Source organism: Trichomycterus rosablanca, chromosome 20 (assembly GCF_030014385.1).
Source record: "Trichomycterus rosablanca isolate fTriRos1 chromosome 20, fTriRos1.hap1, whole genome shotgun sequence".
Classification (NCBI taxonomy): domain Eukaryota; kingdom Metazoa; phylum Chordata; class Actinopteri; order Siluriformes; family Trichomycteridae; genus Trichomycterus; species Trichomycterus rosablanca.
The window spans coordinates 8,540,274-8,556,131 of record NC_086007.1 but is presented as its reverse complement, the minus strand read 5'-3'; the positions used below and the strand labels follow the sequence as shown (position 1 = coordinate 8,556,131).

At 37.7% G+C, this 15,858-nt stretch overlaps 1 protein-coding gene across 1 annotated transcript; it reads right to left on the bottom strand.

The window, feature by feature from the left end:
* Positions 1-1,637: 1,637 nt before the first annotated feature.
* On the bottom strand, positions 1,638-14,972 carry sgcg (sarcoglycan, gamma). Its single transcript, XM_063016736.1, has 8 exons — positions 14,906-14,972; positions 9,512-9,706; positions 9,123-9,224; positions 6,324-6,411; positions 6,045-6,164; positions 3,501-3,573; positions 2,927-3,050; positions 1,638-2,613 (listed from the first exon to the last, which is right to left on the bottom strand). The coding sequence occupies exons 2-8, from the start codon at positions 9,704-9,706 to the stop codon at positions 2,437-2,439; spliced, it is 879 nt and encodes a 292-aa protein (XP_062872806.1). The 5' UTR covers positions 14,906-14,972; the 3' UTR covers positions 1,638-2,436.
* Positions 14,973-15,858: the final 886 nt, after the last annotated feature.

The window sequence follows — 15,858 nt, the reverse complement described above, 5'->3', positions numbered from 1 at the left end:
TCAAACTAGGCTTAAACAGCTTATACCTGCACCTCTGATTTATACATTTAACCTAATAATCTCACACAAAGTCTTGTGACTCACCGCATTAGTGCCACTGTGGGAATTATTTGGTGTGTGAAAATAAAATAGGTATAAGTATAGAGTTTGGGACAAAATAACCTTTTAAAAATCTGGTTTAATGATTGGGTAAAGTAGTGACTAAGTGTAAAAAGGAGCATTAGAATGTTCATAATGGATTTTATGTAGCCAATTACAGGGTGGGCCATTTATATGGATACACCTAAATAAAATGGGAATGGTTGGTGATATTAACTTCCTGTTTGTGGCACATTAGTATATGGGAGGGGGGAAACTTTTCAAGATGAGTGGTGACCATGGCGGCCATTTTGAAGTCGGCCATTTTGGATCCAACTTTAGTTTTTTCAATGGGAAGAGGGTCATGTGACACATCAAACTTATTGAGAATTCCACAAGAAAAACAATGGTGTGCTTGGTTTTAACGTAACCTTATTCTTTCATGAGTTATTTACAAGTTTCTGACCACTTATAAAATGTGTTCAAAGTGCTGCCCATTGTGTTGGATTGTCAATGCAACCCTCTTCTCCCACTCTTCACACACTGATAGCAACACCGCAGAAGAAATGCTAGCACAGGCTTCCAGTATCCGTAGTTTCAGGTGCTGCACATCTCGTATCTTCACAGCATAGACAATTGCCTTCAGATGACCCCAAAGATAAAAGTCTAAGGGGGTCAGATCGGGAGACCTTGGGGTCAATTTCTTTTGCGGTGTTGCTATCAGTGTGTGAAGAGTGGGAGAAGAGGGTTGCATTGACAATCCAACACAATGGGCAGCACTTTGAACACATTTTATTAGTGGTCAGAAACTTGTAAATAACTCATGAATGAATAAGGTTACGTTAAAACCAAGCACACCATTGTTTTTCTTGTGGAATTCTCAATAAGTTTGATGTGTCACATGACCCTCTTCCCATTGAAAAAACTAAAGTTGGATCCAAAATGGCCGACTTCAAAATGGCCGCCATGGTCACCACCCATCTTGAAAAGTTTTCCCCCTCCCATATACTAATGTGCCACAAACAGGAAGTTAATATCACCAACCATTCCCATTTTATTTAAGTGTATAAATACCCCCCCCCCCCCCCCCCCCCCCCCCCGCTCAGGTAAACAGGGTGTTCCTTATTTCCAGTTCTGAAAGTTGGCAACCCTACCCTTGCTGCCTTATTAAATGTGAGTAATATTGTTTTTGTAGAGCTGTTAACAGTACATTATTTAGTTGGCACTGTAAGTGTAAGTGAAACTGCCCAGCACAACTCAATTAAAATCCCTAACAACTGTAGCACTTCTGTATTTGCTAATAAAAGAGACACCATTATTAGAGAGACACAGCTTTTAATCTGAACAGTAGGTAAACTGAGTCTCTTTTCAAAGGCAAACTGAAATATTTTATTTATATAAAGCAATCATTTTCAGTTAAAGTCAAAGGTAAACTTACACTTGTGGGGAAACCTGTATGTCACAGCAGTCATAGGATTTCAATGATTTTTGCAGATGTTATTTTATGTGACTGAGGAATTCAGACACTTGTTTGTTAAAAAAAGAAAAAGAAATTCAAGTTCTTTTGTACATTTATTGTTTATTATTCTGGAAATATACCTGGTCCAAATATTTAGCAACTCAGAAATTTTAAAAGGCTTAAGTCATGTAATGCTGAATTAAAGACAGAACTTTATACCATTTGTACAAGTAATTTTTTGGACAGACAGATATGTTTCTTAATTATTTAGTCACAGAAAAGGAAATGAATAATGGAGTATTATTTTTGTTCTTAGTATTCACCAAAATGTCCTACTACTCACGTATTTAAAAAGTTTCATTTGATATAGATAAAATTGTTAATTTTACATTTTCAAAAATGTAAAAAGTTTGCTTGTTAAAAGAAAAAGAAAACAAAAAAATTAAAAGTCGGTACGTTTCTACATTTACAAATTATATTTTAGTTGACACGTACAAAATGACAGTACCTCTATGACTATTTTAAAGCAAGAATTATATTAACTACACACATTTTATTAATTGCACCTTTAATTCATATTGCATAGGATCAATGCTGTTGTCCAGCACCCTTTTGCCCAGCCTAATTTGGTAAAAAAAAAAGAAAGTGAAAAAAAGTGACAAAGAAAAATACCACTCACAAACACTGGTGGTCTTGTGAGCACAAAGTACCCACAGTAAAAGCAGTTCAGTCTCTCTAACCATCTGAGAACAATGTGCTTCACTCTTTTTTTTTTTTAGAGTCGATTTAATAAAATTGTGCTTGTCGTCCCCCATCTGAGTACTATATTTAGAACAATGTTTAGCAGGAGCTCTCAGACCAACACGTCTTAAGGTCAAAGCTCCCTCAAAATTTGGACTTCAGCACTCCTGGCTTTCACTGCAGGTGGAAGTGACAGAGGCTCTGGAGAGAAACAGCTTTCCGCTGGGGCACACACACACCTCAAAAATCTGGTTTAACTTTTGAGAGTCAGTCGATGCAGGAGCTTCAGCCAAAGGTAAATTGGGCAGCCGGATGGTCTGAGCATCTAATACCAGCTGCAGAATTAAACAGAGTGTGACAATTAGGATGAGAGTGGCTTTGCTTAATTTGATGTGCAATTTAAAAATGTAGAACAATTACATTATTACTGTACCAATATCAGCATTATAACTATAACACACAGCTATTAGGTATAGCTAACTGATAGGTGCATTTGATGCAATGCCTGATTTAAGCCATTTGTTACAATTTGCAATTTGTCAGTCTGCTTTTGTACAGTGAATAGCACTATTAGACTATTGATCAGATTTTAGTGGTTGACCATTCACAGTACACTGATATGACATGGGTTATGGCTCATTTACTTACAAGACCCTCAGTCGATTGCAAAATAACATCCAGACTTGATTCAGCTTCTATATTTCCTGTCATGGTTTTGATGTGAACACCTTTAGGGGCTTCCATGCTCAGGAACCGGGTAGGAGACTCCAACCTCAAGACAACAGAAGACGAGAATGCAAGGTTTATACACAAGGTGGCAGCAAAACTTTGATTCACTAAATGAATACTTAATAAATTAATATTTGATACTATCATTTCTGCTGCAGGCCACTTACTGATTTGTACAATGTAATTGCAGTTTAATGAATAGTTTAAACTACTAAGGTTGCACATTTACAATTACAATTCTTCAGTACTCTTTAATAACAAATGCAATGCCTTCTATTTTTACTTTGGTTAACCATTTTACTTTAATGCTAGAGTTTTTATATTTAAAGTATTTTTATGCAAAGGTCAGTTTTAGATGTGGCACAGATTTCTCAGTGAGACGTCACCACAACTCATTACGGCCCTGCTGGAAATACCAATTAAAATAAATGACTCCACACTGATGCTGCTTTTGTAGACAGTATAAGCAGTGAAAGTCATTAATCTCACTTACCTAATGTCTCTCAGGGGCTCTGCTTTGACCACAGGAGTCTCAACAGAGTGCTCAAAAAGAGCACCTTCAGGACCTAAACAAAAGAAGGTGCATTGCTAAGGCAAATAGCCTCTTACAACATAGAATCAAACATGATGCACAGTGTAAACCAGTAATTCTGTTACAAATGACTCTGCAGGGCACAAAAGTACAGTGGTTTGATTATAATTTAGAGATGAACCCTGTTCCCACAGTCTGTCAGCTCATGTATAAAGATCAGGGTATCTAGTGATATCCTGTGTTTCGTTGTGTGTTAGCTGTGCTGTTTTATTTCATATGTGTAAGGTTAAAAACATGTGGTGGCTGGATTTATGTGTCTCAGGGTAACCGGCAACAATTTAAAATAAAAATTAAACATGAGAAAAATTCATCTTTATGACATAAAAACATTCAAATTTCTACATCTGAAGCATCATTTATATTGACATGTAGCATTTGTTTCTAATAACATAGTTTATAAAACATGAGGTGATGCTTCCCTATTTGCTGTCATGGGTATGCCTAGGGCTTTTTACAAGTGTTACGTAGTTAAAGTAAGTAGTTTAGTGCCGTTTAGATGGAATTACAGTACTGATGTACACTGATCAGCCATAACAGTAAAACCACCTCCTTGTTTACACACTCACTGTCCATTTTATCAGCTCCACTTACCATATAGGAACACTTTGTAGCGTTACAATTACTGACGGTGGTCCATCTGTTACTCTGCATGCTTTGTTAGCCCCCTTTCATGCTGTTCTTCAATGGTCAGGACCACCACAGGGCCACTACAGAGCAGGTATTATTTGGGTGGTGGATCATTCTCAGCACTGCAGTGACACTGACATGGTGGTGGTGTGTTAGTGTGTGTTGTGCTGGTATTAGTGGATCAGACACAGCAGCACTGATGGAGTTTTTAAACACCTCACTGTCCCTGCTGGACTGAGAATAGTCCACCAACCAAAAATATATCCAGCCAATGGCGCCCCGTGGGCAGCGTCCTTTGACCACTGATGAAGGTCTAGAAGATGACCAACTCAAAGAGCAGCAATAGATGAGCGATCATCTCTGACTTTACATCTAAAAGGTGGACCAACTAGGGAGGAGTGTCTAATAGAGTGGACAGTGAGTGGACACTGTGTTTAAAAACTCCATCAGCACTGCTGTGTCTGATCCACTCATACCAGCACAACCCACACTAACACACCACCACTATGTCAGTGTCACTGCAGTGCTGAGAATGATCCACCACCTAAATAATACCTGCTTTGTGGTGGTCCTGTGGTGGTCCTGACCATTAAAGAGCAGGGTGAAAGCAGGCTAAACATTATGTAGAGAAACAGATGGACTACAGTCAGTAATTGTAGAACTACAAAGTGCTTCAATATGATAAGTGGAGCTGATAAAATGGACAGTGAGTGTAGAAAGAAGGAGGTGATTTTAATGTTATAGCTGATCAGTGTATAATCCATTCTAAAATGTGTCAAATTTGTTATATTGTTACAGTCCAGGGCTTTTAAATAAATCTAAGATGTGTGCAGTATAAAGTGATCAATAGAATCCTAGTATTTAAATAAATAAATAAAATTAAATAAAATCTTTTGTATGCCAGTCACATGTCCTATGTATTCCTACAAGGTCACTTCATAGTTGCATACGTGATACTATAAAACAAAGGTGGGTAGTATTATATTACATTCACTTTGTTACAATTACTTAAATAATGGTTTAAAAAATGAAAAAAATGAGGTAATAAGTAGTTTTAATTTGAATTGCAGATTTTTTACTATACCCCATTTCTGAAAAGGGACACACTGTGTGGAATGCAATAAATCTGGGAATGTGGAAGCTCAGTGGGCCCTCTGTGATCCTGACCAGGATAAAGCAGCTAATAAAAGCAAACTGAAATCAAAATAATTTGTGTCAGCGTTGATATATTGAAGCTGTGTCGAATTTGATTATGACAGGAGGTGTTTTGGCTTCATTTAATTTCAATTAAATGCAATAACGTAGCCTGGCGACCTTCTAAAGCTACATTAATTGCCCTCTTATTTTTTTAATAAAACGGTACATTATGTGAGTGCAATACAGTGTATGATCGCTGGCGTTTGTCTAACCATGTAACAGCTAGGTGTCATTTCACTTTCAGTGCCTTCTAATGCCTGTTTGTTCAGTTCTTATGTTGTCATGAAAAGTCTGGGGGCTAAAATGTGCCTCTATAATGAAAAGGCTGTAACAGACACCATTTATAACTAATTGTTTCACAGTATGTGGTACTGTCAAACTCAAACTGAACAGAAAAGAAGTTGCCAAGGAAAACAGATGGCTGCTAAATGACAGTTTTCAAAATGATTGCCATTATTAAAATAATTGTAATAGTGAAAATCATAAAAAACACTGCTGCTATTTCTCCCTGTTCTGTAGAATAGAGAACGATCCTTAAATGCACCTGACCCTAATTTTGAAGATGGTGTGTTTGATGTAATTCAATTTCAAATTTCTTTCAGTCAATAAGGACATCCTTACCTGTTACTCTAAGCCTTCCAGTTCCCACAATGGCTTCTTTTCCATCTGCATAAAACAGAGTTTTGTCCCTGCTGGAGCTGATATTAAAGTGCTGTCCAAACACCTTGGCTTGTCCTGGACCTGAGAGGCAAATCAGGCAAAACTGATCATACATCACAAAGGTCATTTTTTTAAAAATCCAATAAAGTATTAAAATAGACATTGGCTTTAACTTTTAGCAGAAATATAAAAACTATTGGAAATGAAATAGAAACTCTGTATATGAAGACAGATTCTTACCTACAGACACACTTCCAGTTACATCACCGTTTTTATTACGGGAGTTGAGGGTCACATTAACGGGGGAGTTCACAAGCAGAGATGAGTCCTGAAACAAAACAGTCAGCACAACAGGCTCTCAGTTTGTCTTTTTTGCTGCTTTAACAGCCTCCACTCTTACAAGAAGACTTTCCTTTAGATGTTGTAGCACTGCAGAGGTTTACTTTTAATCAACCACAAAAGCATTTGTTGAGTTGAGCAATGTTTTGTAAAAAGGACTGGCTTGCATTTGGCACTTATATCTGTATGAAGATGCATGGCTGTACAGATGCATGGCTGGATGAAAGTGTTGCCTTATTTCAATAGGGGCACATTGCCATATTTTTAAACCATACACCAAACAATGGGTCAACGCCTAAGATCTTTATCTGTGCTAGTTGTAATAAATTCAGGGTTATTGTAGTGAAATTTACTGAGTAGTCTGAGTAGTTTTTGTCAAATACATTAAGAACAGATAATAATAAACAAAAACAGTGGATCCTATTCATTACAATAACTGTTCCCAATTTGACAAAAGTGCAATTACAACCCAGAGACTAAGGAAAAAACTGAATAAATTCAGAACAAAATCAGTGCAGATGATTTCAAGTAGGTATAGGGCATGGTGTAAATAAGCAATGAATATCTTTGCGTGCTCTGTGGCATGTACTAAATGCTAAGCTGGCCCAGCTGAACTTAATTTTGGATCAAGCTGCATGTGGAAAAGATTTAGACCAATTTAAAACAGTGTTTATTATTGGGGCACAAATAGCATAAGCTTTAGTCTCGAAGACAGCTAAAATGACTAATGTTTTGTCAAGAGAACAGCACAGGCCTAAATGCTTGAACTCTACAGTAAGGTGGTCATGTGGTTCTGTTATTGCTGGCATAGATTGGGTCAACATATCCTCTGGCACTGACCAGATCTCAACCCAGTTTAGCACTGTGTTAAGGCAGACTTTTAAAGAATTTACAGTTCCAGGCACTTACAGAATGCGTGCCATGAGGCATTAAATCTTTTTTTTCTGTACACTTACACTGCAGAGAAACATATGGCTTAATGTTTCTCCTCTGGCTGGGTAGGGAGCCACAGCTGTTATCACTTGTGGGTGGACACTGACTAGAATAAGCTAGTTGTCAACATGTTTACAGTGTACTGAATAATATGTACATAGCCCTGTGTAAATTTGGTTTAAAAATGTGTTATCGTTATAATAAACATTTTAAAGAAATGTATATTAAGTTTAAAAAATTGCAGGCCAAACTCAACTAAACATGAACTAAATGCAGGAAGAAATTGGAACTGCGAGGGGCACTGGACATTGGGACACTCGCTCTATGCAATTGGTCTTTTAAAACTACAAGAGCCAATTGTTTTTACCTTGTCATACTTAATTTGAATAAAGATGTAGTGCACTTCTCTGGTTCTGTCAACTGGAAGCATAAAATAAAATAAAATGCACAGGTCTCTGTTGCTTTGTGCAAAAACAAACCAAATTAAAGGTGGTTTTACTTTACATAATATTGGGCTGTAGGAATCAGAGCTCCGTGGTCTTAGAACACAGAACATCAGTTTGGTGTCAGTTGGACCACAGACAGCTAACAGGAACGTTTTAACAGTGTGTGAAAATTTTTGATAGTGTGAGCACTGCAATGATGCCATAGAATCCAATAGGAAAACATCTCAATATGTATTATTAAATACTTTAAGGATTTCATAAAAATGTTTTTATAATGTTTTTAAAAATGTTTTTATATTATTGTTTAATTGGACCTTGACAGTGCGGTCCTGATTATGCACAGCCTAATTTTTCTACTCTTTACATCATTTAAACATTTCTTATTTACTTAATTTACTTATTTTATTTGACAGGTATTTCTATAATGTATTGCTTGAACAGTAAAGTAGCCAATCTAGGACATTTGTACTTAATATAACCCAAAGTTTGCCAGATTTCTGACAGTGTTTTGCCTTCCACAATCCCCACTTTTCTGTACGGTTTACAGAGATGCAGACAGTGAATTAAAAACTGTTCTTTATAGGTATATAACATTTTCTGTTACACTAGGACCTTGCATTTGATTCCAATGCCTTATTTTGGCAAAAAATTCTTCATATAATCATATAATCTGACATGAAATTTGCCCAGTATGTTCATCATTATGTCATACAGTGTAACATGCAGCAATCAAATAAGTTTAAAAAGAAAAAAAGTAACTGTCCCATCCATGTAATTTAAACCCTTAATCAGTTTAAGCCTGTTTATAGTAGTAGGAACGTTTCTAAATAGCACATACTTTAGTTTTATGTTTTCATTAAGGTTTAATTAAGTACCTTACATGTACCCACAGATAAACAGAACACGATGAAACCATAGCCCATTAACCACAGGAGCAACAAGAACTTTTCCAGCTGCTACAGACCATAAACTGTTTCCTAAAGCCAGAGATGTGAGAAAGGAAAGGAGTCCTCATTATGGGGTATAAATGAATACCACTATACGGTAATACAATGCAATATACTCTACATTTCTGCTATCAACAGTCTTTAAACAGTTCAGCTTTTACATTTTTCAGAACCTCTAAAGAAACCTTAACCTCGGTCATTAAGAATGAGAAATTATCTATAAGACACCAACAACAAAAGGGTGTATCTATCAAACACGGCTTCATTCAACCAAAAAGGGCAGTTTTCTTGATTTTGTAGCCAGAAATGAAATAATAACTTGTTCATCACATTTGACTCAAATGTAAAGTAAAAACATTGGTGGGCTTTTTTACCTCTCTGGAATCGATCTCTTCAGCATACAGTGGGAAGAGGAATTCAGACTCGCCCTCCAACCTCACCCCATCAGATGTAACCTGAAGGTATCCCATGCCTTCCTAAAGACAGAAATACTGATTACTATTAATACTGATAAAAAAAACTGTTACAATTTCTGGGTACGTCTTTATTTATATCACTGCAGGTCAATATTCTGCGGCTGTATCCCATCTTGCATACTTGGTTAAAAAATAGTATGTACGAATTGTAGCAACACCGTTGTTTGGGGACTTATTTGACTTACTATTTAGTCTGGTACTATGTGGTTGGGAATACTGCCTATATCTTAAAATCCCTCATGCCCAATACACTCTAGAATCACTATAGAATTATGTAAATGACTTACAGTGTTGAACCACATTACTCTCAAGATCCAGATTGTGAGGCCCAAATTCACCACCAATATGATAATGAGAAGCAGGACAAACAGATAAAGACAACGCTTCCTCCAGCCATAGATCCCGATCTTGTAGAGGGAATCTGCAACAGTTGTTGGCACACCAGAGTCATTCGTAGTTGAGGCGTACTGTTCACGCACCATCTGCAAAAGGAAAAAAAAACACTTCTGTAAACGCTTGCACAACCTCTAAACTGATCAAGGAGAGCTGAATGACCACACGCCTCCTTCAACCTGTATCCAATCTGTGGCCACTTCTTATCACCTGCCAGTTGGGTTCCCTCCCAGAGCTGTATCACATACAGCTAGGCTCCATGTTACTCCCCCAGACACATACACTCTCATGCAAGTGCCAGGACCAGTCCTGGAGATTATGATTTACTTAATCTCCCCTATATAACTATAACCTTCCCTCCCTCAAACACGGCTACTCGCGAGTTTGAACACTCTGTAGTGATACTCTGTAGAGCACCCATACAATGGCATTTTAAAAATGTGAGCTTTTAACTTTGTGGCAACAGTTTGGGAAAGGCACATTCTTGTTTTAGCATGCCACATCCTAGTGCAAGATCCACCAATAAAAGGTTTGGTAAATTTGGTGCAGAAAAACTTGACTGGCCTGAACAAAGGTCAGACCCATCCAAGTCATTTGGAAAGTGAGCCAGACCTTATCACACTCGATTAGTGCCAAACCTCAATAACTGCCCAATGGACAATAAAAGCAACTTTTTACAGTCTTGTTAAAAACTGAAAACCCCTTCAGAAGAGTAGAGTTTGAAATCTACCCTGTTCCTGGGTAAAATAAAAAAAGGTGTTTCACTTTTATGTGGCCCATTATTTTGTTGACAATTTTTTAGGGTGGCACATTGTGTCAAACTGTAGGTTGTGTGAGTGTCATACAGTCCTGGGGACCTTGGTTTGATTGCCTTATCTGGCCACTGCAAGAGTTTTCACATGAGTTTCTGGTGTTTACATGAGTTTCACATACATGAGCAACATGCAAAAAACTGGCAAAAAATTGGCTACTCTAAATTAGCCCAAGGTATAATGGTTGTTTCCCTGTGTTTTTGGGTAGTTTTGCACCCACTGTAACACTGATTGCAATGAAGCCAATATTGAAGATGGATGTACAAATTAATTTGGTAAAATCGTATGCTTCAGCCCTTTATGTCTTGACTGTTGTCTCCCCTCTGCTCATCTCAATAAACACATTCCGCTTTTAATGTGTGAACCCATAATTCTTTGCTGACAGTAACAGATGCTTTATAACTGTTCCTCTGTTACAAAAATGGCTCTCCAGAGTTTAAATGTTTGCAGGCTGTTTTCCTGCACAGCAGGTGAAGAGGTTTGAAGAGGGAACAATAAGTGCTATGGAGTCAGTGATGATAAAAATGCATTACTGGCTATATTAGCTAACACTGAGCTTGGAAACAAAGCAGACTCTCTTACTGGATATGAAACATTACAACTAACCAGAATCAAACCATGGCTAGGAATCTGCCACACATGCTTTACATATTCAGACTTTATTTTACAAAACTGCCACGCTGCCTAAATATACATGATCTCCTTGGTGGCGGAGCTCCTGTTATAAATCAGTTGATAAAACGTATTCAGTTCCTTTGTCTTCTTAACATTGCACATTTGAAAGATCCCAGATTGGTTTGATTCTTTTAGTTGTAAATTGTTTACAATTATAATTAGTACTTTTAAGAGTAACCAGCAGCCAGCGATCAAGGTTAAACCAAGACAATTCATGCACTTTAAAGGAATGCACTATTCAATCATCAGTAACAATTCATTTATTTCATTACTAATTTAGCTTTACTACATACTTGGTTAGGGTCAGAGTAGCTCTGATGCGGAGACGAAACAAAAGACAGAAATACAACCTGGAGAAGGTGGCAACCTATCACACTTATGTGCTCTTGAAAAAAGAAACTCTGGGTGTTGGGTGGCGCAGAAGTCCAGTACACCAGCTTACAATTGCCAGACTCTTGAGTCAGAGTCGCGGACATGCTATCAGACACACTATCAGACACATGGTATCATATCTGAGAAATGGAATGTCGGATAGGGTTTCTCCTCACTGCTGCTGCAACAGGGACTTCTACTGGCACCAGAGGTGCACATAGGGCATAGCATTGTTTCTTCAGTTTTAGGTCATCCTGCAATATTTCCCATGTTACTGATGTGTTCTGTTTTATGTTAGTCTGAGAGCATGTTGTGAAATATTGTGTGGGGCACCTGTTTGAGAATGATTAATGGTTCCATGTGGTTTCACTTTCTGCTTGTGTATTATTGACCCAGTTGTACAAACGTTTGCTTGTGCATTTGAAAATGCAAAGTAATTTTGATTATGTAAGTTTAATAAGCTCCTTCACTATAATGGCTGCTTGTTGCATTAAATCTTTCCAACCACTGGAAACATAATTTATCAAGTGAATCATACATCTGCATATCATATAGAACTTCCTCATCTCTTGTGAAGGCGCCTCTAATCAGCCGGCAGAGGTCGTAATTGCATTCTGACAGAGAGAGACCCACATCTGGTTCTTTGTCTCACCCCCCCAACTGAGCAACCGGCCAATCGTTGCCCATACAGCCACTCGGCTTCGAACCGGTGAAGCAGAGCTGGATTCGATACCACGTACTCAGAATCCAGCCCTGGTTGCAGCATGTCTTTTTACCGCTGCACCACCTGAGCGGCTTAGCTGAAGGCAATTTAAAGTAGCCAACACACCTATTGGGATGTTTTGAATGTTTTAATAGGGCAGTTGTAGCCTAGTGGTTAACGTTCTGGACTAGTAAGCAGAAGATTGCTGGTTCAAACCCCACCACTGTTGGGCCCTTGAGCAAGGCCCTTAACCCTTAATTCCTTAGACTGTATAATGTACGTTATTTGGATAAAAGCGTCTGCTAAATGCTGAAAATGTAAATGTTTTGGACAGTTCAAGGACACTGAACAAAACTCAAGTGAACACTCAACAAATTTTGCACGAACAATGACCACAGGTAAAGATCAAACCCTGGTTCCCAGGTCCTACACTGCCAACTTCACCACCAAAACTACAGAAACAAAAAACTGTAATGACAAAGTTACTTTGAATTGCTTTACTTTAGTCTGATCTTTACCAGTATGTTTCATGTTACTTAATGTTCCTGTTGGACATCTCATTCCAAAACCATGTGGATTAATCTGGAGTTGTCTTATGTCCCCTCCTTATGGGAATGATAATGGAAAGGAAGGCCTGGCTCACAATCAACATTAAGGTCAGGGTTCTGGTCATGCCACTGGAGTTGGCCAAACAATTTCTCTTTGGATCCTAATTTTTGCAGAGAGGTGCAGTTATGCTGAAACCGAAAAGGTCCTTTCCCAAACTTTTGCTGCAATGTTAAAAGCATAAAATGTATTTAAAAGATTTTAAACACTTGTTACCAAGTGGTATGACTGAAACACATGCACCTATAATTACCAGGAGTGTCCACATACTTTTGGCCATTTAGTGTATGTCCTTCTACTGCAACAAATTAGAAAAATTACCCACAAAGTCTGAAATAAATGTGGGTGTAGGAAACATCTGAGGCTGTCCTGAAAGCTTCAATTACAAACTCGGCTTTCCATAGCAACCTATCCAAACATTACTTTGTTTTGCCCTTCAGAGACATTCTCACTTTCTCCTTATGTTATTTTCCACTAATCGTATTCAATGTGACTTTTATTTTTGCAAATACATTTTGATATTTGATTTACTTTAATGATTCCATGACAACTAAACCAACTTGAAGAAATGGTCAATAATACTGCTACTGTTTCTGGTTTTCTTTCAGGATATTTTTCCATTAACACGAACTACTTACTTCCCGACTGCTTTCCCCCCTCCTTTATTCCATCATAGTTTGCCAGGGCAAGAACATAACAAGAACACAATACATTAGTCCACTGAAACCACCAGGTTCTGACATTAATAGAGATTCCAGGTTTCTTGTGGTGTAAATTGGTTAAATACCATGAGGTCTTGTGGAAGTGAACATTTGCTTTATATTGCTCCCGCCCATATGGGGTTGCTGGAGGATACACTGTTATTACATAAATGCCACTGGAGAGAAGTGAGGGGTAAAATACTCCATGAAGTTTTCCCCCAACTTAGTCTAATAATGTCTGCATAACTGCACTGCACTGGAATGCCTGAAGCTGCTAAAAATAGGAGGTGAGATAGGGCTCTAGTTTTAAAGAAAACCAAGGAACAGAAATAAATAGTGTCCAGCTAAATCTGTCCAGGATCACAAATAGCCAAGATTAACTAAAGATCAAATCTATAGAGGGTCAAAGCATGTGGTAGAAATACAATCCAAGTCAAAAGTTCTGTCCTCTGTCTGAAGCTTTCAGGAATTTACGTTGATGCTATTTGGTCAGCAACAAGCTTTAGTCAAGCTTTTAGGGGAGGCTAAAATATAACTATTAAATAAGTAAACAGCAAAATGTCAGCTTGTCTTTAACAAGATATATATCATCATCAGTTACCAGGACGAGTCCAAAAAAATATCAGCTGAGACGAGTCTGACCAAAAATACTTATGATTCTAAGCCAAGCTAACTACAACTGAAAAACATCTTGTCATATACCAGACTCGGGTCCTCATGCTTCACTTTAGGGCTTTGGGAAATCAAACGAAGCCACAATCAGCAAGCATTTAATAAAATAACTACACCTATAACTACAACTAAGTTTGACTATATAAATGCAACCTTTCTTGAAAGCCAATGCCAATATCTGTAAAATTTGATAATTTATGGTAGCAATTAAATGCCACAGCAAAATCGGAATTAAGGACAATCCAATGATATATAATAAACATTTTTTAAACACACATATCAAATGATCAAATGTTTTGGAGTTAAGTAAACTTAACTTAATAGTGACCTTTCCCACTCTTTACCTGTGGTCAGTTAAACAGTATCATGATGCAGATTTAATTTTATTACTAATTATTAATATACTAATAATTTAGTAAAACATTGGTACTGGCACTGGTACTTTTGACATGTTTACAGAACAGTGGGCCCTGTTGTTTTAAAGGAAATAAAAGAAAAGTGAAAGAAACAAATTTTCTCAATGCCAAGCTATTCAGCTGTGCAGCTTTATATACTAACATTAATATTTAACTTGATTAAGTTTAGAGCAAAACAAAAACTAATCAGTTTGCATCATTTGCAGAACATAAGACTCTATCACTTATGATGCATTTTATTATATTCAGTATCATACAACCTGGTTTAACTCCAAACAGCTATATACCAAACCAGCTGAAGTAAAAATAAGAAATGCAAAGTATTGCTTACCCTTTCTGCTTGGCTGTGCACTACCACCCAGCCGAGTCTTCCTCTGCACTAGCAACAGAAGAATCCCTGCACCCGTCTGTCTGTCAAGCCCTCAACAGCTGCCGCTCATAAATCTGATCCTGGACCAGCTCCAGCTACACGTCAAGCCAACCAAGTCACCCCCACTTCCTCCTTTTAACACTCCCCTCTCCGATTTCCAATTATAGCTGAACACCAGCTCAATACTGGATCATTGGAGTGTAGTGTCAGTAATAAGACACACAGAAGAAAGTAACTACTGATCCTGAGTGTCTCTACATGAGAGTGAAAAAGAGGGGAAATAAAAGTCAGTCAGAAATCTGCCCCTGTTCTGGCTCCGACACATGAGTGACTCACTATAGAAGCATGAGTTCTGGTTCAGCAGCTGAAGTTAGTGCGTCTGGTTTTTCAGATAGCTTTACTGTTGGAGAGAAAGAGCAAGCCCAATGGAGAGTCAGTAAATGACAGGAGGGGTCATTCTAAAACCAAAGGCAATATTAATAGAAATATGTGTTTTGAAGATAGTGGCTCCAGGCTAGTTGTTGTTTACAGGGTCCCCATGTTTCTTTAAAAGAAAACGTAAACATTATGCAATGCTTGCAATGATTGCAGTAATTTTTTTTAATGTGGCACTTTCAAAGCTTGAGCAAAAACGTTTTAAAGCAAAAGTTGTCTTGATTGTTATGTTTTGATTGCAGACTATGTCCTAATCCATAATTGGTCAGGAGCTGGAACCTACCAGGTAGAAAAGGATTGCATTTTGTCTCCCCAATCTAGTATAAAACAGTAGCCAATCTCTCATCTTTATTCTTTTTTATGCCATGTGGTGACACTTTTTTTTTTACTTTTATTGGTTTTTAAGTTCCCCCTTAACCATAAAACATTGCCTGATGTGTTTAACATGCAAATATTGTAGTTGACAGAAGTTCTAGTCC